Genomic DNA, 20233 nt, shown 5'->3' on the forward strand with positions numbered 1-20233 from the left:
AGGTTCCTCCTCCTTGGTGGGCTTTTGTTGCCTGAGGCATTCACTCAGCAGTGGGTCAGTGGGGGCCATCTTCTTGATGTATTCTTGGAAGCTTGTTATTTCCTCCTGGACAGTAGTTCGGACACTTACTAGTCCTCGGCCCCCTTCCTTTCGCTTCCTTTCCTCAGGACGCTGGACTTAGGGTGAAACCCTCCGTGCATGGTGAGGAGCTTCCTTGTCTTGATGTCAGTGGCTTATATGCGACTGGATAGGCCAGTGGTTTAAGCCGCTGACTTTGGTGCGGAAGTTTGTCGGTTCGAATCCAGGTGAGCCCTTAGGCAAGGCTCCTTATGCGTATATGCCTACACCTCGGTATGAGCGGAACATTAACTGATAGAGTCATACTGGCTCGGACGTTGCCCGGGTCAACAAGGTCCACGTCAGGGGTCAGGGAACATCTGCCTGATGTCAAATTGGCTACTGGAACAAGGCATTCATGGAGCAGGGCAGAGAACACACACACATATATATATATAGACACCTTGGTAATTACATCTGTAACAAACTCTCTTCAGGATAAAGCATACATTCAGAGACAAAATGGCGTCAGGCTCTCCAGGCAGACCCATCGCTGTGATCGAGGGATTCTGGCGTTCATTTCCGAATTGAATTTCCTGATCACTGTTGAAGCTTGCGAGGGTCTGGCTGTATCTAAGAGATGAGATGCTCATCAGTCTGAGATCCTGGGCCCACCAGGCTGCTTCCTAGTGAAGGACTAAATAATTCTGACACAAAATCCAGTCTCTCTGGTCACATGACAAATCCAAAAGAATCGACTGAAAATAATCACAGTCGATAAGAAATTGCTACCTTTGTACTGTTTATCTGGATTTATTTCGAGTCCTGTCATCTTCATTCTGACAGGATTCTAATCTGTGCAGTGCTGCAGCTGAGAACCATTTAACCAGGCAGGGCGGTTTGGGATGAAGTGTTATCCCGGGAAGTTTGATGGCAACACGAGCATTTCAGAGACAGTGGTTTGGGCTGTGGGGGCTCTAGATGTACTGTGGTCTGTAAAAGTGATGCTACACTGATGTCAATCAAACCAGGTGGCTTTTAAGAGCCCAAACTGCCGGATGTGTGCTTAGCTTCCACTCTGACGGTGTTGGTTGAGATAAGGAACTCCTCCTGTTCTTGTAAAATGGTTAAATTGGTCAGAAGACCTCTGGATGACCCTTGGTGTTGCCTAATATGTGCTTGATTGTCTACCTGCACTTTACAAATACCAATATGTGCAAATATGGTCCAAACGTTCTTTCAACCAACCTCTGAACTCCAAATAATCGGTCTTGAGCCACGTTAGGGCATCAACATTAGGAGCTGGGATTCAGGGCATCAGCAGCCATCACGTTCTGCCTGATAGCTTGTACGCCTGTTTGCGTGCGTGCGTTTGTGCCTGGCTTGGATTGGGTTACCATTAATTGATCGCAAACATAATGGACCCACTTAAGAAATGACATCGTCTTGAGGCACACGCACTCACACGCCCGCGCGCTCTGTCATTGCTGCATTATATTATCTTCCTGATGTGAGAGGCATTAATGGTGTCCGTGTTTGTGAGAGTAAGTGGTTGTATCACATGTCACAATTATTGCACGGTTGCCAATAATGCCACGATGGATCGTTTATTTCGGTGCATTTGAAGTCAGGGCTCTCGTAAAGGCCTCCCAGTGAAGAAGAGAGTGGGAGGTCTGTCTGTTGGCCCTAAACCAATGAGCATGGGTGGGTGGGCAGAGGAGCCAGATGATTATACCAGGCCATCAAATATTTGATGACACAGATCACCGGTTGCCACAGAGAGGAGCGAAAGTGGGCTTTTCAAGGCCACCCCCTGCAGAGCGAACCGGAGCCGGACTTTCCTCTCATACTCAAGATATTGGCTCTCTGGTGCACACTGACGGGCAGCGATGGGCTCGTTCCTCTGGGGCTTCCTCACTGACTTCTTCACCTACGAGACCACCAAGTCGGTGGTGGTGAAGAGCTGGTCCGTGGGCATCATCAACCGGATCGTACAGCTGCTCATCATCACGTACTTTGTTGGGTCAGTCTCTGCGTTTGCATGATTTTGGGGTGATTATGGGGTTTTTCCTCTTTTTTTTACATGTGGTTTTGATTCCTCCCGTCCGTTGATTTTGAAAGTGTCTTCTTCCTTTTTTCTATCACACAAGAAGGGAAGTAAAACTAACACTGACTACATTTTTTATTTTTTACGAACAGGTTTAATTAAGATATTTTAATACTGAATTTAAAGTAGGTACTGTTAATTGAACTGCATTTTTGGAGGTGTCTAATCATGTTTAAACCTTTTATCTTACTAAACACTAATTAATAAACTAAATTTTGAACACAGTTTTATAGAGATGTGATATCTGACCACATCTATAGTATCCGTCTATAATGGGCCAATATAAAGAATATTGTTGTTACTTCTTGGTTCTGTGACTTGACTCCTATTAACTTCCAATCAAGTTGTTTAATTGTGGGAGTGTGACAATAATTTAAACCCACCTGTTGTTTCTGGGGGTTTTGTTTGCATTCTCACAAGTTTCTACCCCCCAAACACTTTCTGTTTTCATTTGTTTTTCATCTGCCTTCTCTCGGTGTCAGCGTCTGCCTTTGACCTCTTGACCTCCCCTGAAAGGTACAAATCCTGCTCTTTGTCCTGCAGTTGGGTCTTCATCCACGAGAAAGCTTATCAGACGTCTGACACCGGCATCGAGTCCTCCGTGATGACCAAAGTCAAAGGCTTCGGGTATCATCACAATCAGGTGATGGATGTGGCCGACTACGTCTTCCCCACTCAGGTTGGTAACGCTCGCGGGGATTATTTATTCTGTTTTTAACTAGGAATTATTAGGTCGTAGCCCCCTAACCCTCAACCTCTCGCTGTCATCGGAAACCTGGGCGCTGTCTCTGTTTCAGGGTGCTGCGGTATTCTGCATCATAACCAAACTCCTCATCACTGACAGCCAGTTCCAAGGACATTGTAGAGAGGTGAGGATGCACAGGAATGGTAACAAGAGAACATGTGCAGTCGTTTTGATAAGTAATCAATAACTAATGAACTGTAACATAACTGTGACTCCTAAGTCACCTCCTCATAATGAATTCACCTGACAGGGAAATGGGTCGAACACCAGGCTGGATGCCTCAAGAGCAGCGTAATACAATGACATTAAGTGAGATGCTTGCATCAGCAAATCAAATCAATCGCTGGCATTTTATTTCATTCATCGGTAAACAGAGACTCATCAATATTAGATTTATTAAGAGCAACCCCCCCCCCCCCCCCCCCCCCGCAGGATGTATCAGTGAGAATATTCTGACAACAGTGAAGTCATGTGGCTATTTGTGCCTTTCAGACCTCTTCCAGGTTTAACTGCAGCACAGACGAAGACTGCCACGATCATTTCGGCTCCATCCTCGCTAATGGTGAGCCTAAGCTGCGGTTTAACCCTTTTAACTGCCCTAGATGTAACTCCCCCCTCTTCGTACATTGCACAGGTGCAATTACGGGAGTCTGCCTCCCGCCCGAAGACCACGTCAACGACACCGATGGCCGGTGTGAGATCGCTGGATGGTGTCCAGCGGAGCAAGATGATCAAATTATGTAAGATGTGCGCGCACGCGTCCTGGAAGCCTCAGCTTGTCCTCCTCAACCGTCTTCTTCTGTCCTTTCCAGTGAGCCAATGCTGGATGTGAACAACTTCACCATCTTCATCAAAAACAGCATCCGCTTCCCGCTCTTCAACGTCACCAGGTGGGTTTCACCAGCACACCGAACCTCCGTTACCCACAACTGGAAAATCATTTTGTTTCCGGTCTCAGAGGAAATTTCCCCTCCACGATGACAACCGAGCAGATCAAGAACTGCAACTACCATCCAGAGAAGAACCCATTCTGCCCCATATTCCGTGTGGGAGATGTGCTGAAGTATACTGGGCAGGAGATCGCTGACCTGGCAGACAAGGTCAGACCCCCCTTCTCTGATCTACGCGCAGTTTCCCATCATCCAGCTCAGTCTTGAGTTTTAATTTCATGAGTTGAAATGGGATTAATGGTGGAAACCCACATTAACTCTTATTATAGGATATTACTTTAGGTTTTAGCCTTTTGGTCGCTTTCTATCTACAACACACGAGTAAATTGAAACCTTGACTTTTTTTCTGACTCAGGGAGGAGAAATTGGAATAAACATTGAGTGGAAGTGTAACCTGGACTGGAGCGTTGAATTTTGTGTCCCGAGATATTCTTTCTCACGACTCGACGCGCCCTTCGCCAAGAATGCCGTCTCCAAAGGCTACAACTTCAGGTACGGCCCATCGCCTCTCCACCTTTGTGCCAGCTTAACTAAAGCAGCCCCTTGTTTTGTTGCCTTTCTATGCAGATTCGCCAAACATTTCAAGACAGAGAACGGGACTGAATATCGGAGGCTTCACAAAGCCTTTGCCATCCGCTTTGACGTTATGGTCACTGGAAATGTGAGTTTGATCGTGCTGATTGTTAGTAAAGCGCCACTGAAGAAAGGAACTCTATTGACTGAACTCATGCACAAACCTGTTTGTTTCCACCACTTCTTTGCTTCCACCAGGCAGGAAAGTTTGACACCGTCCCAACGCTGATCAATTTAGTCGCCGCGTTCACCTCCATCGGACTGGTAAGAGATTCTGTTCCGGAGAAAGTCATCAGAAAATGTCTGGCGTTAGTATTAACTTCCCCTGTCTGCAGGGGACGGTTCTCTGTGACCTCATCTTGCTGAACTTCCTAAAAGGAGCTGAGCAGTATAAAGCTAAGAAGTTTGAAGAGGTAACAAGTTGAAGCCTGGGACATTTCCGCGAAAGCTGAGTTGAGACTTTCACTGTTTTGTTCCTGCAGGTTTCAGAGGCTCAGATCGAAGCGTCGCTTGCTCGGAGCCCCGGCAGCCAGCTGTCACTCAAACAGGGAATCAAGAGCTCGTACGACTCGGGGGCGGTTTCCCTCGCCCTTTCAGACCAGCCGGTGTGACCTGCAGCCGCTCTCTGAAGACCCTGAACATTTATTTTTCTCTTTCTTGGATCGCCATGCGAGAGACTGATTATGCCAGTGTCTGTGTCAACGTTTATGAGGGGACAAATGAGGTGGAGGGAAACCGTGGCATGTAACACGAACAGTAACAAACGTGTGGGAAATGTATGTTATTTCTTTACTGCAGTGACAACATTCAAAAAACACACTGTTGCTGTACTCAGGAAGCTTGATTATACTCCACTATCAGCATCCTGTTGTTTAAATTTAAAAAAAAGACATAGCTGAACCATTGAGTTCAGAGGGTTCCTTCAACCAAGGCAGATTTTGGAATATTAAAACAATTCTGAGAATAAACATATTTGCGTAACTTTTTTGAGTATGTCTCTTTGCTATCCTGTCCACGCCAACATCAACCCCGTGAAGAGAAGAACTAAAATGTCCAAAACCATAGTTTTAATAATATTGGCACATCTGTGTGTGTGTGTGTGTGTGTGTGTGTGTGTGGTGTGTGTGTGTGTGTGTGTGTGTAAGGATGGGATGAATGGATGTGGTTTGTGGTCAACAAATGGGCCATTATTAGACTACTTCTGGGAGGTGACGCATGGAGACAATGTAATTGCACAGACTAATGGACTCGTGTCAGTTCTCCAAGTGGTCGCTTCCCTTCTTCAGTCCACTTCAGACATTTTTATCTGAAACATTTAGATTATTCCCGGGCCTCCTCGCTCCATCTGTAGCGCTGCAGTCCGCATTTTAGCAGATCCGTCGATGCTGTCTGTCTCACTCAAAACTGTGGCCGGGGCACTAAGAGACGAGCTAAAGAGCCTCTTAATGGCCCTGACAGTGATTTACGAGACGAGAGAAATGAGGCCACTGGGGGATTGACAGCAGCCAGCCACATAGTTTGATGTACAAATTTAATCACACAAATCGATATAATGTGTGCAACGGAAGTGACAACACAGAACTGTAAAGTAGCTCATTTGTTTACAGGCTGAATAAACTCTCCTACATGTTGTCTGATGACTGAACCTGAAGAATGTGGGATGATGGCTCTCCTGCATCTGTCCGATGTCACAAGACAGAGTTCTGAAGAACACAGACATTTCAAGTAAAAATAATTTCTCACATGGCCCTGTGTTTTGTGGGAATAAAAATAATTGTTTTTGACATTCACTAGCACTGACCGTGGCCCTGTGGAGCTGAAGGCCATGACTGCCTGATACGACAAACATGGCTTTCAGTGTTCAGCCTTTAATCGACAATTAATCCTGTTGCAGCTGACACATGTGAGGGATGATGCTGTGCTCGTGTTCAAAGTATTCCATTACAGAAGAACATCTCTCTACCGAACAGATGCCTTTAAATGAAGGGCCAAGCCAATGATAGCATCACTGCTTTAGCTCTCAAGTGTCTATCAGTTTCTTCCTGTGAGCCAGAGAGTCGGCAGATGAGGCAGGGGTCAGTCTGGTGAACGGCCATGTGACACGGGAAGGCAGCGCAGTGCAGCGGTTAAAAGCTGGGAAAGCTAATGTTCTCCATTTATCAACCAATTAAACACACTTAGAGACCGATGCTGGCTTTACGGGTGCACACTTAGATAGCGTGAATTAAAATAACGTGTCAGGACTACGCTCATTGTAAGAAAGTTACATTTGCCGCACATTGAAGCTGCTGGTGCAGAGACAAAGGTTTGATCCAAGATCCAGGAACAACTGCAGATGATGTTCTTTAGAATATTTTAATCTGGACGCCAAATGTGGCTATATGACGCGAACCGTTCCACCTTAAGTTTCGATTTTTGCAGGTTCATTTTCGGTGCTTCCTCTGTGAATTCATCTTCTTTAGAGACAATATCCAGGCGGGCAGAGTTGACCTGCGTGCTGGGGCCACATCCTCCATCTCTGATCGCTCCTCTTCACGCTCCAGCTCCTGCAATGAGTCCTCCTCTATTCTGGAGTCTTCCTCGGGGTCTGACCAATCTGGATCCAGCTCTGGAGGCATTATGGTGACCACTTGCTCAAAAAAACGCACATGTCGATTGTCCTCTACTCGCCTCTGAGGAGGAGAGGATGATTAGATTATATATTAATAGGATTGATTTTGCACACAATTATACATATACATAAAAAGGTTTATATCCAGGTTTTTTAAATGCATTAATTTCACTGTGCCATGAATATGTTGGCCACAAGGGGGCATTGTAACGTTTTAAACTTTGTTTTACCCTTTTTGTCAGAATTTCTACTGAGGACTGTGAGTCCTGGGATATGGAGTGTTTGAGCACCCCCTTAGGTGGACTCGCCAAAGACGGGGAAAAAGATGGTGAGAGAGGTGGAGACATGTATACAGGTGGGCCAATATCATGATGAGGTGCTCCCGACACCCCCATCTCACAACTGCTCCAGGAAGACTTGATGCCTTCTGTAAGGGGAGAAAGAGGACACCAGAATGACATACTACGGCTATAAGAGCATCTGTGATGTCTAGAGCATTAGGTGAGCCTGACCTCTGTCTGGGTGGTTTACATCTATCTGGAGGTCCTCCTCTGTCCTCTCAGTTAGGTGGTGATGTCTTTTTCTGTTCATTTGTATCCTGCGCTTCATCCACGAGTTGTTCTGAATATCTGCGCACTGCATATGAAATCGGATTAATAATGACCCACTCACACGTGATTCTAAACTTTGGGAAAGCAGAAAAGGATGCCCCACCTGTGACAACGGCAACGGTGTCGTTTGTCGTCGAATTCTCACATCTGACGGAGCGCGTCTGTGCTCCATTAATTCCGTCTGTTCGCTCTCTCTCTGAACGCCCTGTTGTTCCTCTGAAATGTCCATGCTGACAGGCTGGAAGCATCCAGGCCATGTCTGTGCCACGCTAATGTCTGAAAATGACGTTGCCCCCCTGTCGTGAGACCCCCTTTGGTCGTCGCTGCTGTGGTTCGGAATCAGCGACTGGGTGCTAAACGTGGGCCTTCTGACCTTTGGCAACGGTCTCAGATCTGCTGAGGCAGGCGTCAGGTTAGGGGTCAGGAAGTTGGCCCACTCCTGTCCACTGCTGATCTCCTCCAGCAGACTGAAGGAGCCCAGACCGAACTCAAAGTCACTGTCGCAAGAGAAGAGGGGAACACACTTGGAATCATCCAAATAAGAAAATAGACCCAGTTCTTATTATGTATTGCAAGTTTTTAGCAGAGGCCTGTACATCTTTTAAATAATGGAACAAAAAGGTTTGTGTCCAGGTTTTTTCATGTAGTTAAAGTTTAGTTAGTTCCTCTGTGCAATGAATATACATTTTTGTCCAGAAGGTTAGTTTCAGAATAGATGTAACAGAAACGCGTGTAATGACTGACAAAACACAAAAGGCCCACATTCTTTGAAATCAGCACAATTGCTTCTCAAACTGATATCCTTTTGAATTGTACAAGCTGAGGCAATACAACAAAAGACAGCAAATACCAAAGACGTGCATGAATGTGCAGTGCATCATGAGTAAGCTGCACATTCATGGGAGCAACATTTACGCCTGATGACAAGGAAAGACTTTATTTCAGCAGGACAATGAGAAACTAGATCCTGAGTGTGTTACATCATTGTGGTTGCAGAATATAACACAAGAGAAAGAGACACACAACCAAATTCTCAAGTGCAAAAGCATCGCCATGGAAACATGACCATGCGAGAGCTTTTCTGTATTGTAATTGTTTAGCAGTTTAGCTTTTGCTGCATACCGGTTAGAGGTTAACTCCGTGTTCCGCTGAAACTGAGCGATGGCAATGACAGGCCAAAATAAACAAAAGGCACAGCGTGCACACCCAGGACCATGATTTTAACTATCCAAATGTGATGGGAACACAACCTGCAAGCCTTCATTTGTTCTCTTTAGAATTACCAATTTGTTCCACTGCAGCCTCATTCTATTTTGTAAAAAAAAATAAATAAATAAAATCAAATATTCTCTCAATATTCTGTACAGACAGAAGGACAGAAGGACAGAAGGATGGACGCACAGACAGGCAGGCAGGCAGGCAGGCAGGCAGGCAGGCAGGCAGGCAGGCAGGCAGGCAGGCAGGCAGGCAGAAAGCCTGATCCAAAGTGCTCAGGACCCCAGACTAAGCAAGACACTGACCCTAAACACACCTATGACAACTCTGTGAAAGTTCTTAAGTGGCCCAGTCCAAGCCCTGATAAACAGTCCTCTCTGGAAAGACGTCCACTGATGGTCCCTACAGAACCTGGCAGAACTTGAGAGGCTCTTCAGAGAAGAATCCAAAGCTTGTGGCATTATTCTCAAGAAGACTGCAGGCTGTAACTGCTGCTTTAACCCAGAACTGAGTCGGAATACTCCTGATAACACAAGGCTTATCTTTTCTTTTTCTTTTTTACATAATTAAAACATCTAAAACTCCATTTCCACTCGTGCTATTGAGTGATAGCTGGTTTTTAATAAATATATTTTATTTTAAATATATTTTAGCTGTAGGCCACTTCACAAAAGGTAAAATCCCAGTCCTGCATCCATAAACATGTCCTATTACCATGAATTACAATAAAAGCAGATGTGAGAAAATGATTATCTACCAAAAATCTCATCACAGCTTTGACCAGCTTCTGCTCTGTGGTTGTTCATTTTGGATTTAACGGCAGTTTAAATCTGACAGTGGGAACATTTGTGTTTTTGAGTTGTTATTCTCTATTTGTATGTGCTTATTGATCATTTCCCCTCTTACCTTGTGCGCGCTTCATTTTTGGTGTCCTCAGTACATGTCAGAGCAGTTTTAATGGGATCACTGGGGCCTGGTGGGGAGACTACAGCTTCCTCCTCCCCATTTGATGCACTGATGATACTGTTTGTCCTGAGCAGCTGCTTGAGAGGTGAAATCAGTGAAATAAATAAGATGTTGTGTCCTTCAGCTTTGTCAACAAAGCACGAAAACTCAGAAATATATTTATCACTCACTTCAGCTTGTTGCCCGATTTGTTTAGCATCTCTCTGTTCCTCTTTTTGCTTTTTGCCAAAACTCCCTTGTCTGTCCTTCCACCTTGCCTTAATCCTCTGAGTCCACCTTCTTGTTTTATTTCCTGTTGACTGCTGATTCCTACTAAAACCGGTGGCAGTCATGTGTGTGTCCGTACTTGGTGAAAATTCTCCATTTTCCAAAGGTAAAACTCTATAACGTGGAGTTCCTGCAGCATGCGTGGGGCTCGAGGACCATGCAAAGACTTTAGGTTGAAAACCCTGGTTCCAAGTCTGCTCTGTGCTACTAACAGTCACGCCGCCAATATTCACAGTCTGCATCTCGGCCCTATTGGAAGTAGCATTGCCCTCTTTAGGTAATTCTGCAGGAACTCGTTGTCCTGTTTCAGCTGGTGGGATCCTGAGCTGTGTGTCCTGTCCCATCACCCTGTTCTGACTTGTGCCACCATCACTTTGGTCTTTGTGGACTGGGAACGAAATGTGACCCTTGTTCACTTCCCAGTTGAGGACCGGTTTTTGGGCTACCTCATCTTTGAGGCTTAAGCTTTGGCCTGCTTCAGAGATCGTCAACAGCCTTGAGGGGATTCCATTAGAACCAAATTCATGTCCACCTACGGGGCCATTGTTAAGTTTCTGCACGCTGGAGGCTTCTGCAACTCCCTCTGCACATGTGGAAACAGTTGAGATGGGTACATGTGTGTGTTGCTGCGTCGCACTATCTTTACCTTGCTGAATCTTCAGTCTTTGCAGCATGGACTGCAGCACGGCCTGAGTATCTGTTGAATTAGGTGACTGAGACATCTAGGAATGGATCTGCAGTGGCTCACAGGAAGAAGACTCCTCACAGCAGCACGACAATGACAGGCGCATGTAAAAGGAATGGATTCCTCAAAGTCTTATTGCTTAAAATACTTGATTGAGGAATTGTGTGTGAAGCATGTCACCCCTTCCTCCAACTCCTGCCCTTTGGAGTCTTGAAATCCTTTCTTTCTCAGTTTCCACTCTTTTCCTTTATCCTGTTTTGTAAAAATTCCACAGATAGCATTTCCTTTCCTTGCGTGGACTGCTCCATTTCTCAGGTCAAACGGCCTCAGCTATTCCAGAATCCATGCTCCCTCTTTAGGCTGTTGTGTCACTTGGCAAAGATAGTCTCATTCACTTTGAGCCCAGGGTTTCATTACATGATGGTTGTTTTAGTCACACCTCTTCTGAAACCACACATGTGATGCTGGCGAGCGTATAAGCAGAACAACAAGAAAGACCAGTGAAGTCAGATAATTGTGCATTGACAGTGACACTCCCTCCATTTTTATTCCTGCCCATCTTTCTACTTCCTATTTTCTTGTCTGGGTCTCTTGACACTAGATTGCCTGTGTTTTAAATTAAAGAATTTTCTTTAGTAGGCAGCTGCTATTTTCAGCATATATACCTTTGTCCAAATTGACTTTTTCTGAAGGTGATGAGATTCTACCAATGGAATGAGGGGGTGCTTTTTATAAAAGTTTATAAAATAATTTGATAGAATGACTCAACAAAATCTGCTATTGGTCAAAGTAACCAAGTTTAAATAACATGCCTTACTTTTAACATAGGACATTGTGTCTGTGCTTTATCCAGGGTAATCCTGCCTCTTGCACGGCCTCTGCTGGGATAAACTGGGATATCTTTTGCGCATGCGCCGATCGTCGACCAGTTTTCCCCTTCCTGATTGGGCAACAGACCGGAAGCTGTCAATGGCGGCGTAAACAACGCAAGTACGGCGTAACGAACAGCATGGATGAACTTATGTAGAAACAAAACACAGAAACTGGCTACTAAACAGCCGAATTCTAATTCTCTTAATGCAACTATATAAAAATCACGGGTTCACGTGTGGGAGTTTAGCCACCAATTAGCCCGTAGCCAAGTTTGCTAACTTAAGAAGGAACAAATGTGAATGTTCGCAGAGTTGAATCTGTGAAATGGACTGCGTCATATCGGGAGGAAATGTGAGAGGTAGGAGTTCTGTTACGCGTAATAGAATAGCCTAATATTTCTATATACCATTCTGAAAGCATTGGGTGTTTGTTGTCTCTAAAATGTGTCTGTGCGTGTGCGTGTACCGTTCAGTGCTGGCCAAAGCGATCCATTCCCTGTCCAGGATTGGCGAAGAGCTCTATGTAGAGCCTCAGAAAGATGGGGTGAGGCGCTGCCATCAACACCTCCTGCAACCATGCATACAGCCTCGGTGCTTCCTGTTGGTGCACACTTTGCGTAAATGAGAAACATCACTCTTTTTTTCTCTCTTGTAGCTGGCCTTGCGGTCCGTAAACTCTTCTCGATCAGCATATGCTTGCTTCCTGTTTGCACCACTCTTCTTCAGCAGGTGCAGTTTGTGTCTACATAAATTGCTTTGTGATGTGTGTGTTTTCCTGTTTGATCTATTATTTTTTGTTAAAATCAATCAGATATTAGTAGTGTTAAAATAAATTGCATATTTCCTGACCCACCCCACCCATGCTTTGTGCATTAAAACTGCACATTATGTTCTGAAAACAAAATATTTTATTACTCATGCATCAGTGCTTGCATGTTCTTGTTCTGGTGTAGGTACACCATCCCCACTTGCCAAACCTTCCGCTGTAAGATGGCAATAAAGGTGAGTTAAAGGATGATTTATACATACATGAAGGAATAAAAGTCCCAATTAGTCCTAATTGAATAAAAAGTCCTAATTGCCATCTTCTCCATGTGGGTCAGAGTGTTCAGGCCATATTTAGGTCCCAGGTATCTCTGGAGAAGACAGTGGAAAAGTGTCATATCAAACTGGAAGAGCAGAAGAACCGCCTCACCTTCACCCTCCACTGCAAACATGGTATCACTACTTTCTCTTTTGTCAATCGTGCTCGGTGTTAAATGTTTCAGATGTATTCTGATTCCAAATGACCGATCTTATAATCCTGCTCGTGCTGCAGTGTAACCTTGTGTGTGTTTGCTCCTCCCTTGCAGGCCTTCTGAAGACGCATAACCTGTCTTTTCAGGACAGTGAAAGCTTACAAGCAGTATTTGATAAAGACAGCTATGGCAATGTTTTCAGCTGTAATCCCAGGTCTGTAAAAACAAATTCAACATCCTTTAGAAATAAATAGCTGACCTTTGAAAATTTAGCTTCATATTATAATTTGCTAGAATTTTTGTGTTTGAATTTATTGATATTTAATTTATACAGGCATCTGTTGTCAATAAGTATGTTGTTGGAAAAAAGGGAAATGATCTACAACTGTAGTTATCAGATTAATACCTGCTGTACACCATCTGCACATAAACTAAACGCAACACTGGTCTCAACTCTGCAACGCTCTTTATCAGATTGCTGGTGGACACTGTCACACATTTCCCCCCTTCTCTGGAAGAAGTGACTGTGTCAGTTAATGATGAGCGGATGTGGGTCAGGAACCATGTGGAGGAACATGGTAGTCTTTTTATTTTTTCAATCAGCAGCGGTGATAGCGCATGAGATACATCCGGTATAGCTGTAAATTTGCTTTAACACAAAATATGTCATCGTCCTGCACAGTAATTCTCTGTTTCAAAGGAATAAACATGCTGACTCACTAGGGTGCATTCTGTAATATCTATTCTGTTATTTCCTCTTTGCTTTGCTGCTCATTTTCCTCTCAGATCAGGGCAAGACCATGTTAACTGAGCTGTGCCTGGGATCAGACGAGTTTGAACATTTTGCCACCCAAAATCATAACAGTATCACATTTTGTCTGAAGGAATTACGGGTAAGAGCAACGGGAGTCTCAAGATGCAATTTCCAGATAATGAAATAAATCTGATTGACAATATAGGCTTCTGTAATTATATGCTAGTAGATTTATGTATTAATTCCATCATTTCTCTTATAGGGTTTCTTAGTGTTTGCAGAGTCTACAAGTCTCCCTGTCTCAATGTACTTTGATGAACCTGGCAGGTAATTATCATTTACAGGTTAGTGATGAAATGTGTACAGTAATCACAACACACTAATATTTGGTTGTGTTGATCAGCCCTGTAGTCCTTTGTGTGACAGACAGTGTCCTGGAGGGCAATTTTGTGCTGGCCACTCTCTCTGATGACGTCAACCACTGTAGGAGCAAAACTGGACTGTAAGCTATATTTTTAATTAATCTAAATGGTTCACTAATTTTTAAATACAGATTGAAAGCAGACACCTTCTTTTTAATCTGAACTCTGCAATGATTCCTCAGAGTGGAAATTCATTTATAGGCACTGTAACCTGCAGGTAGATCTAAGTGAATCTCAATACGCTAGATTTATATTAAATGCTATTATTTGTGTAACTTTGTATCCAATCAGTTTTGAGCAGGAGGGGCCTGTTAATAATTTGACCCTCAGTAGTTGTTGCTACACATTGTTGCTAAACTACATTAGTCCCAGCATGGAGTTAGAGGTTACTTTTAACATGTTTCGATTCTCTATTCTCCTCAGAGCAAACTCATCTCCGCCCCCTCCTGATGACTTCATGAACGATGACATGGACTCTTACCTCATCTCCATGGATACTAGTATTGCTCCAGCTCCCTCGTCTGCGGGAGCTCCCACACCGCCATTTGTTGCACCTGCGTGTTCGAAGCAGCCTGCTGTGGCCAATCACAGGGCCAGGTTGTACAGTGAAGAGGAGGATGAGGAGGACCTGGGCTCTTCAGAAGGACCGCCCAACAAGAAGGTGAAGCGTTTTCACGTAAATAAATGAAAGAATTGGAGACGGTGCGGTCATTTCTGTGGATTTGCACGTAACTGGCATTGATGTGTTTTCATGCTGTCTTTCTTTCAGTTTTGTTCCTTGTTCTTTGGATCAGTTCTCCCACCATCTTCACAGACATCCACTCAGCCAGTCATGACCCAGGAAGTCTTGGCCAGTGACAGCGAGGATGACAGTGAAGTGTAGTGACAGTAGCCCGATATGGAGCAGAGAGGAGGACTAACCTGGAAGCTTGTGTGTAGGATAACTTGTACCCACATCATCCACACCGGCTGCAGCATTAGAAGAGATCAGTACCCCCAGAAATCATTCTGTTTGTATTTACCTGCTTATACAGTTTTATTTACATAAATCTATGCAAAGAATGTGCAGACAGATTATTCAGAAAACAGCAACCACAGCTAATGTATTTCAGTTTTTATTGGACTATTATGTGAGTTACAGGCTAGAAATTATGGGGAGATTGTACAAACATTCTGTCCATTTGTTATCCAGTACAATTCAAAGCCTAAATAAAAGATGTATTTTTTTCAAAACACTTGTCTTCTTACTTTTGGAAACACCAAGAAAACAGTTTAGTTTAGTCAAAAGTAGGATTCAGCATAGGAGGTAGAATTTCTTTGTCTGTGTGACTGATGCTTCCCAGGATGGAGCCCTTCGCATTTCTCTTGGTCACCTTGTACACGGACATCTTGTCCTGTCTGTGCGTTCCTCTTCCCTTTCTCTGTCACCTTCTCTTGCTCCGTTTCTCTCTTCTTCCTGACCTTCTCCTCTTTCGTCCGCCTGTCTTGCTCCCGTTGCCTCCGCCTCCTCTCCCTGGAATTCAGTTTCTCCTCCCTGTATTCCTTCATGGGTTTCTCCATCCCTGTTCCGTCACTGAAGTCCTGAATGAAGATTTTGGGCACTTGGATTTTGGGCGTCCCCTTTTGGTTTTTTGGGGTCTGGCCTCTTAGTTTACGGAAGAAACTGAAACCTTTCTGAGGGTTTGGGGTCCCTTTCTGTTGATCTGTTGGATTAGTCTCTGATGATTTGACTGAAAACACATCAGGGGAATCCGGGGCTGAGTTTACTCCTCCAAGATTTGACAGCGGCTTTGCGTGTTTGTCTCCTGGGTTACTCTCAGTAGGTTGTTGTTGACTGGGTTTGTGCGGGACTGTGAAGAGGTCTTCAGAGAGCCTGCGTCCCAACCTGGACGCGTGCGAGCTAGAGGATTTACGGATGCAGAAATCCCCGGATGACCGACTGTTGCGACGGCTGGAGGCTTGTGCCAGGCAGCTGGTCCTCAGCTCACCACCTTGTAGGTCAATATTACAGTCTGTTAGTTTAATCGGATCAAAAACATCATTTTCTACTGTGGTTTCTGGCAAAGATTCTGTGTTTTTGTCCTCTCCTGCAGTACCCAGGACCTTTTCTGGGGCAGGTACGTCCGGAGGGCTGACATGTGTCAGACTAATTCTTCCATCAGGATCCTGTGGAGATGCTGTGATGTCAGAAGGCCTCTCAATAATCTGGCTTTGCGTTGGTGTGTCACTGTTTTCACCCCCTGAGTTTGCAGTAAGTGAACTTTCACCATTTCCCTTTGTTGCTTCAGCTGCTTTCAAAGATGGAACCAAGCCTTCACTTGACCCAGTCAATGTGTTACTGGAAACTAGTATTTCTTCCACTTCTGTCTTTGAATGTAGGTGTTCTGAGTGTTCCAGGTCCTCCTGTGCTTTTGTATTTTCCTCCTCTTGCTCCTGTGTCTGATCCAGCCCATCGATTTCTGCTGCTGGTTGAGTCTGGGACGGTGTTATCAGCTCAGAGCTGTGCTGTTCCTCTTTAACTGCATCTCCATGTGAACTGTTTTCTCCTTCCTTGCTCACCGTGTCTGACTGGGCTCCTTTTTCAACCGCTGCTGCTAATTCTTCAGTGTCCCACTGAGACTGTTGCACATTTTCCTCAATTTCTGGCTCTGGGTTTCCTTCCAGATGTTTCTGTGTACCATCCTGGTCATTGATTTTAGAGTTCTCCTGTTCCAGGAAGTGTGACTGGCTGTCAAACTGCGGTCCAGCCAGCTGTAGATGGTGTACTGTAGCATCTATAAGCGTTGCCTCCTCGGTTTGTTTTTTATTTTCATCTGTCTCTCTAATTAGACTTTCATGCTTTCCTGTACTTATGGGTTCCTCTTGTTCAATCTGGTCTTTCGAACTATCTTGTGAAGGCTTCGCTGCCATGTTTGGCAGGTTCAGTTTTTCAGTTTCCCTCTGATCAATCAGTTGGTGTGAATCTGCATCCTCGTCCTCCTGAAGACGCTGCGAAGGTTTAAAATTGATCTCAGTCCACCTCTGGTCCTTCGCTCCCATAGAGAGATGTCTTACAACTCGGGCGCCTCCTTCCCGTTCTCCTTCATTGATCTTTCCACCTTTCCTCCACCTCTTGGGAGACAGTGACAGCATGGAGGTCGATCGAGTGAGAGGGAGCGACAGGTGTCCCCTCTCTCTCTCCATCTTCTCCAATAGTTCCTGGTTCTGCCGAGCAACCGCCCACACCATCTGGTATCCCGTGCACCGATGTCTGGGGTCAAATGTCGATGAAGGCCTGTCTTTCTTCCACTTTTCCATCTCTTTCTCTGTCTGCCTCTCAAGATCCCGGGCTGAGAGTGGCACAGCGCTCACCTGAAAACGGCAAAACAACAGCCGTCACAATTTCGTTGTACTGCAGATTCTATTAACCAATATCGGGACGGTCCGGTATTATTGGTTGTTCCCCGTTCTCTACAGCATTCTTTTTAAGTCTCACTTCTGCGATAAAGGCATCGGCTTCTTCTTGAACATGCTCTCTGATGCCTCTCAGCCTCTCCAGAGTCTCCATCTGACCCTCGCACTTCTTCCTCTGCTCAGCCCGGCCCAACGCCCGACGCACCAGCACCACCGCCACTTGAAGCAGCACCCGAACCCCTGCACGAAAGGCGACAGCGGCACTCTGCAACTTAAACACATCCAGCTTAATTCACACCATATCGAATATTATTTCCCTGCTACCGTAGCAGAAGAACAGGTCCCAGACTCGCAGCAGAGCGTTGAAGGGCAGGTGGCGTGTGAAGAGACACATGAGCCAGTCGGTAGCAAACATGAGGGGCTCCACGTCATGATGCTGCAGATGTTTGTGAGCAGCTGGACAGATCCTTTTCAAGACCCAGTCCAAAAGGGCAGCATCAAACAGGACTCCCTCCTTTTTGGAGACATCATAGTTAATTAATTATGAAGACATTTTTTGTGTGACTCTTCACATCAGCGATGTAGGTTGTATGAACAGAGCATCATGGTGGTGGAATCATTATCAGCGAACTTAATTCACGTGCAATTCATGGCATTCTGCTGGCGTCCTCACCAGTAGAGGGCTGTAGTATCCAGGCAGATACTGTTCACTGATCTGCACTAGACACCAGAAGGCCTCCTGCATGGTCACAAAACACAAGCCTGAGTCAGGTTCAACAGTGAAAGCTGTCTCTGCAGCGTGTTTGGGTACCTCAGCAGGCATGTTCATCAGCAGCACTGCAGCCACGGGCCCCTGAGCCTGACAGTAACCTTCTTCTGGCTTGTACTGCGTGTAGGATTTCAGCACTTGGAACAAATCACGCTGCCTGCACATGTACACACACACACACACACATCAAACGGCTTTCGTGCAAAGCCGGAACTCATCCAGAGTAGAGATGGTTCATACCCGTGTCCGTCCTTGGACAGAAACATTTCGTGGAAAGGGAACTGTCGGTCTAAGTCTCTGTTTATCACGTCCACCCAGCTCTGCAGAGCAGACTGCGAGTCCAGACACTAATACAGCGAGAATAAAAAGTTGCACAGCATTTTAATGCCTCACTGGTTATGGCATCGTTTACTTTAATGCACTTTAATCTATGAGTGCGAATGCAAACTGGGGCAGAACCGAGGGGTTTATTGTCAAAGATTGGCCATCTGCTGAAGAATCTGCTGCAGTTTTTAGGCCTTACCTGGTAGAGGTTTTCATTTTGTTTCATCCTGGCTGCAGCTCCACACAGCAGAGGCCAGCACTTTGCTCTGAGCGAGGCTGGGATGCCTTTCTGACATTGCACTTTGATCTGAAGAGACGGGTTGACGGCTGAGCGCATTAATTTCATTAGAAAGTGTTTAGAAAGTCTAGGCAACTGAACTCACCTTATTGGTCCTCTTCAGCAAAATCTGATCCCATTGGACGATGATGTTTATCCATTTGGCCTCCCTCTGTCTGACCAGCTCAGGAGATGGACCCACGCTGCTGGTGTAGAACAGCAGAGACATGAAATCAGCAGTTCACTACTGTTCAAAGCTGGCAGCATCTGCACGCATTTTTTTTCCATGCAGGTTTCTCAGTTTATGTTACAGAATAAATGTGCTCTGAAAATTCAGACAGGAAACAGGAAAACCACACAGTAGCAGTTTAGTCTCCATGGCAACGACCAGGTCAGGATGTTATCAAAGAGGCAGATAAAATCAGATAAGATCTATAAAATCATCTTTACCACCCTATTAAAATAAAAATGTGTATAACAATGTAAGGAAGCTTTTGAATGATCCCGAGAGAAGGAATTTTCCCTTCATTCTGCATGAAAAGTAAATAAAATAGATATATTTCTTATTTATCCATTTTCTTCTAAAATGCTCTGGCCTGTAACATTGCAGTTGGCTCTAATATTGTCTAAGTCTTCTTTTTTATTGGCCTTGGAGGCAAATCTACAAGTCTAATTTTTCCATCTCATTAACAGGCTTGACATTTAATTTAACGTGACATGTGGAGCTGTTTAACTGGTTATGGTAAGTCTGCAGTACTCATCTGGTTAAAAACAGCTCACCTGGCTGTGGATCTGTCGGTCACAATGAAGCCAAATCGATCCTTTTCAGGCTCCAAACCTGCATCCGACCCAGAGCTGTCCTCTTCACTGGTGTCCTTCTGGACTCGAATCGATGGGCTCAACATCTCAACAAAAGACAAAGCGGCCTCATTTTTCACATTACTTACATTTGCTCTGTATCATCATTAAAACCGCTAAAACATTTCTCAGACATTCCTATCCCATAGGACGTGAGGTGTTTTGATGCTAGATAAAACTCTTCTGTTGACCATTTTCAAAGGAACTTAACGTAGACCCAACGTGAACTAACATCTGCATTGTCTTTATGGTCTGCAGCAAAACACAAAGCCTGTCAAACATAAGCAAAATAAGGCAACGTGTGTACATATTGAATATTCCATAAAATATTAATCGTTTTACCTTTTACGTTTCAGTCATTTTTAATCACTGGATCGTTGAAGAGGTAAAGTTCCTCAATTGCTGGGAGACCAACTTCCTCTCTCTCTCTCTCTCTCTCTCTCCCCCTCTCTCTCTCTCTCCTCTCGCTCCCCCCTCTCTCTCTCCCCTCTCTCTCCCCTCTCTCTCTCTCTCTCTCTTTTCTCTCCTCTCTCTCGTCA

The 20233-nt window shown here is 44.9% G+C and overlaps 4 protein-coding genes across 8 annotated transcripts; 2 read left to right on the top strand and 2 right to left on the bottom strand.

Annotated features, from left to right (window-relative positions):
- The first annotated feature begins 587 nt into the window (after positions 1-587).
- On the top strand, positions 588-5413 carry p2rx3a (purinergic receptor P2X, ligand-gated ion channel, 3a). Its single transcript, XM_057042670.1, has 12 exons — positions 588-2080; positions 2708-2843; positions 2962-3033; positions 3402-3471; positions 3544-3649; positions 3722-3799; positions 3868-4009; positions 4215-4351; positions 4427-4520; positions 4631-4696; positions 4768-4845; positions 4915-5413. Exons 1-12 carry the CDS (start codon positions 1947-1949, stop codon positions 5041-5043), a joined length of 1242 nt encoding a protein of 413 aa, XP_056898650.1. The 5' UTR covers positions 588-1946; the 3' UTR covers positions 5044-5413.
- Positions 5414-5946: 533 nt separating this feature from the next.
- zgc:113229 (uncharacterized protein LOC550612 homolog) lies at positions 5947-12275 on the bottom strand. Of its 4 annotated transcripts, none has more exons than XM_057042669.1 (8): positions 12126-12275; positions 11605-11727; positions 10006-11251; positions 9776-9909; positions 7758-8151; positions 7556-7679; positions 7274-7470; positions 5947-7104 (listed from the first exon to the last, which is right to left on the bottom strand). In XM_057042669.1, exons 3-8 carry the CDS (start codon positions 10822-10824, stop codon positions 6856-6858), a joined length of 1917 nt encoding a protein of 638 aa, XP_056898649.1. In that variant the 5' UTR covers positions 10825-11251; positions 11605-11727; positions 12126-12275; the 3' UTR covers positions 5947-6855. The 4 variants fall into 4 exon arrangements, with proteins under 4 accessions (XP_056898649.1, XP_056898645.1, XP_056898648.1 ...); XM_057042665.1 differs by having other exon boundaries at positions 9776-9912; XM_057042668.1 differs by lacking the exon at positions 11605-11727 and having other exon boundaries at positions 9776-9912; positions 12126-12267.
- Positions 11732-15306, top strand: rad9a (RAD9 checkpoint clamp component A). The gene is made up of 12 exons (XM_057042671.1): positions 11732-12018; positions 12133-12203; positions 12315-12388; positions 12613-12661; positions 12763-12877; positions 13012-13111; positions 13372-13475; positions 13684-13790; positions 13914-13978; positions 14055-14153; positions 14497-14734; positions 14843-15306. The coding sequence occupies exons 1-12, from the start codon at positions 11985-11987 to the stop codon at positions 14954-14956; spliced, it is 1170 nt and encodes a 389-aa protein (XP_056898651.1). The 5' UTR covers positions 11732-11984; the 3' UTR covers positions 14957-15306.
- Positions 15173-20127, bottom strand: tbc1d10c (TBC1 domain family, member 10C). 2 transcript variants are annotated; one of them, XM_057042663.1, is made up of 10 exons: positions 20037-20127; positions 19617-19741; positions 18943-19039; positions 18759-18866; positions 18476-18582; positions 18278-18392; positions 18140-18205; positions 17791-17980; positions 17549-17706; positions 15173-17424 (listed from the first exon to the last, which is right to left on the bottom strand). In XM_057042663.1, the coding sequence occupies exons 2-10, from the start codon at positions 19739-19741 to the stop codon at positions 15355-15357; spliced, it is 3036 nt and encodes a 1011-aa protein (XP_056898643.1). In that variant the 5' UTR covers positions 20037-20127; the 3' UTR covers positions 15173-15354. The 2 variants fall into 2 exon arrangements, with proteins under 2 accessions (XP_056898643.1, XP_056898642.1); XM_057042662.1 differs by having other exon boundaries at positions 18943-19042.
- Between the last annotated feature and the right edge of the window lie 106 nt (positions 20128-20233).

The sequence above is a fragment of the Takifugu flavidus genome, chromosome 9 (assembly GCF_003711565.1).
Source record: "Takifugu flavidus isolate HTHZ2018 chromosome 9, ASM371156v2, whole genome shotgun sequence".
NCBI lineage: Eukaryota > Metazoa > Chordata > Actinopteri > Tetraodontiformes > Tetraodontidae > Takifugu > Takifugu flavidus.

Excerpts from the sequence above, each read along its gene's own strand:
- p2rx3a (XM_057042670.1), top strand. The coding sequence starts at position 1,947 with ATGGGCTCGTTCCTCTGGGGCTTCCTCACTGACTTCTTCACCTACGAG. Across the intron at positions 2,844-2,961 it reads ACTACGTCTTCCCCACTCAG|GGTGCTGCGGTATTCTGCAT; the intron begins GTTGGTAACGCT and ends TCTCTGTTTCAG. Across the intron at positions 4,697-4,767 it reads CGTTCACCTCCATCGGACTG|GGGACGGTTCTCTGTGACCT; the intron begins GTAAGAGATTCT and ends CCCTGTCTGCAG.
- zgc:113229 (XM_057042665.1), bottom strand. The coding sequence starts at position 10,824 with ATGTCTCAGTCACCTAATTCAACAGATACTCAGGCCGTGCTGCAGTCC. Across the intron at positions 8,152-9,775 it reads AAAAATGAAGCGCGCACAAG|TGACTTTGAGTTCGGTCTGG; the intron begins GTAAGAGGGGAA and ends CTCTTGCGACAG. Across the intron at positions 7,471-7,555 it reads TGTAAACCACCCAGACAGAG|AAGGCATCAAGTCTTCCTGG; the intron begins GTCAGGCTCACC and ends CTCCCCTTACAG.
- rad9a (XM_057042671.1), top strand. The coding sequence starts at position 11,985 with ATGGACTGCGTCATATCGGGAGGAAATGTGAGAG. Across the intron at positions 12,204-12,314 it reads TAGAGCCTCAGAAAGATGGG|CTGGCCTTGCGGTCCGTAAA; the intron begins GTGAGGCGCTGC and ends TCTCTCTTGTAG. Across the intron at positions 13,476-13,683 it reads GAACCATGTGGAGGAACATG|ATCAGGGCAAGACCATGTTA; the intron begins GTAGTCTTTTTA and ends TTTTCCTCTCAG.
- tbc1d10c (XM_057042662.1), bottom strand. The coding sequence starts at position 19,741 with ATGTTGAGCCCATCGATTCGAGTCCAGAAGGACACCAGTGAAGAGGAC. Across the intron at positions 18,393-18,475 it reads CTGTCCAAGGACGGACACGG|GCAGCGTGATTTGTTCCAAG; the intron begins GTATGAACCATC and ends GTACATGTGCAG. Across the intron at positions 17,981-18,139 it reads GATACTACAGCCCTCTACTG|GAGGGAGTCCTGTTTGATGC; the intron begins GTGAGGACGCCA and ends GTCTCCAAAAAG.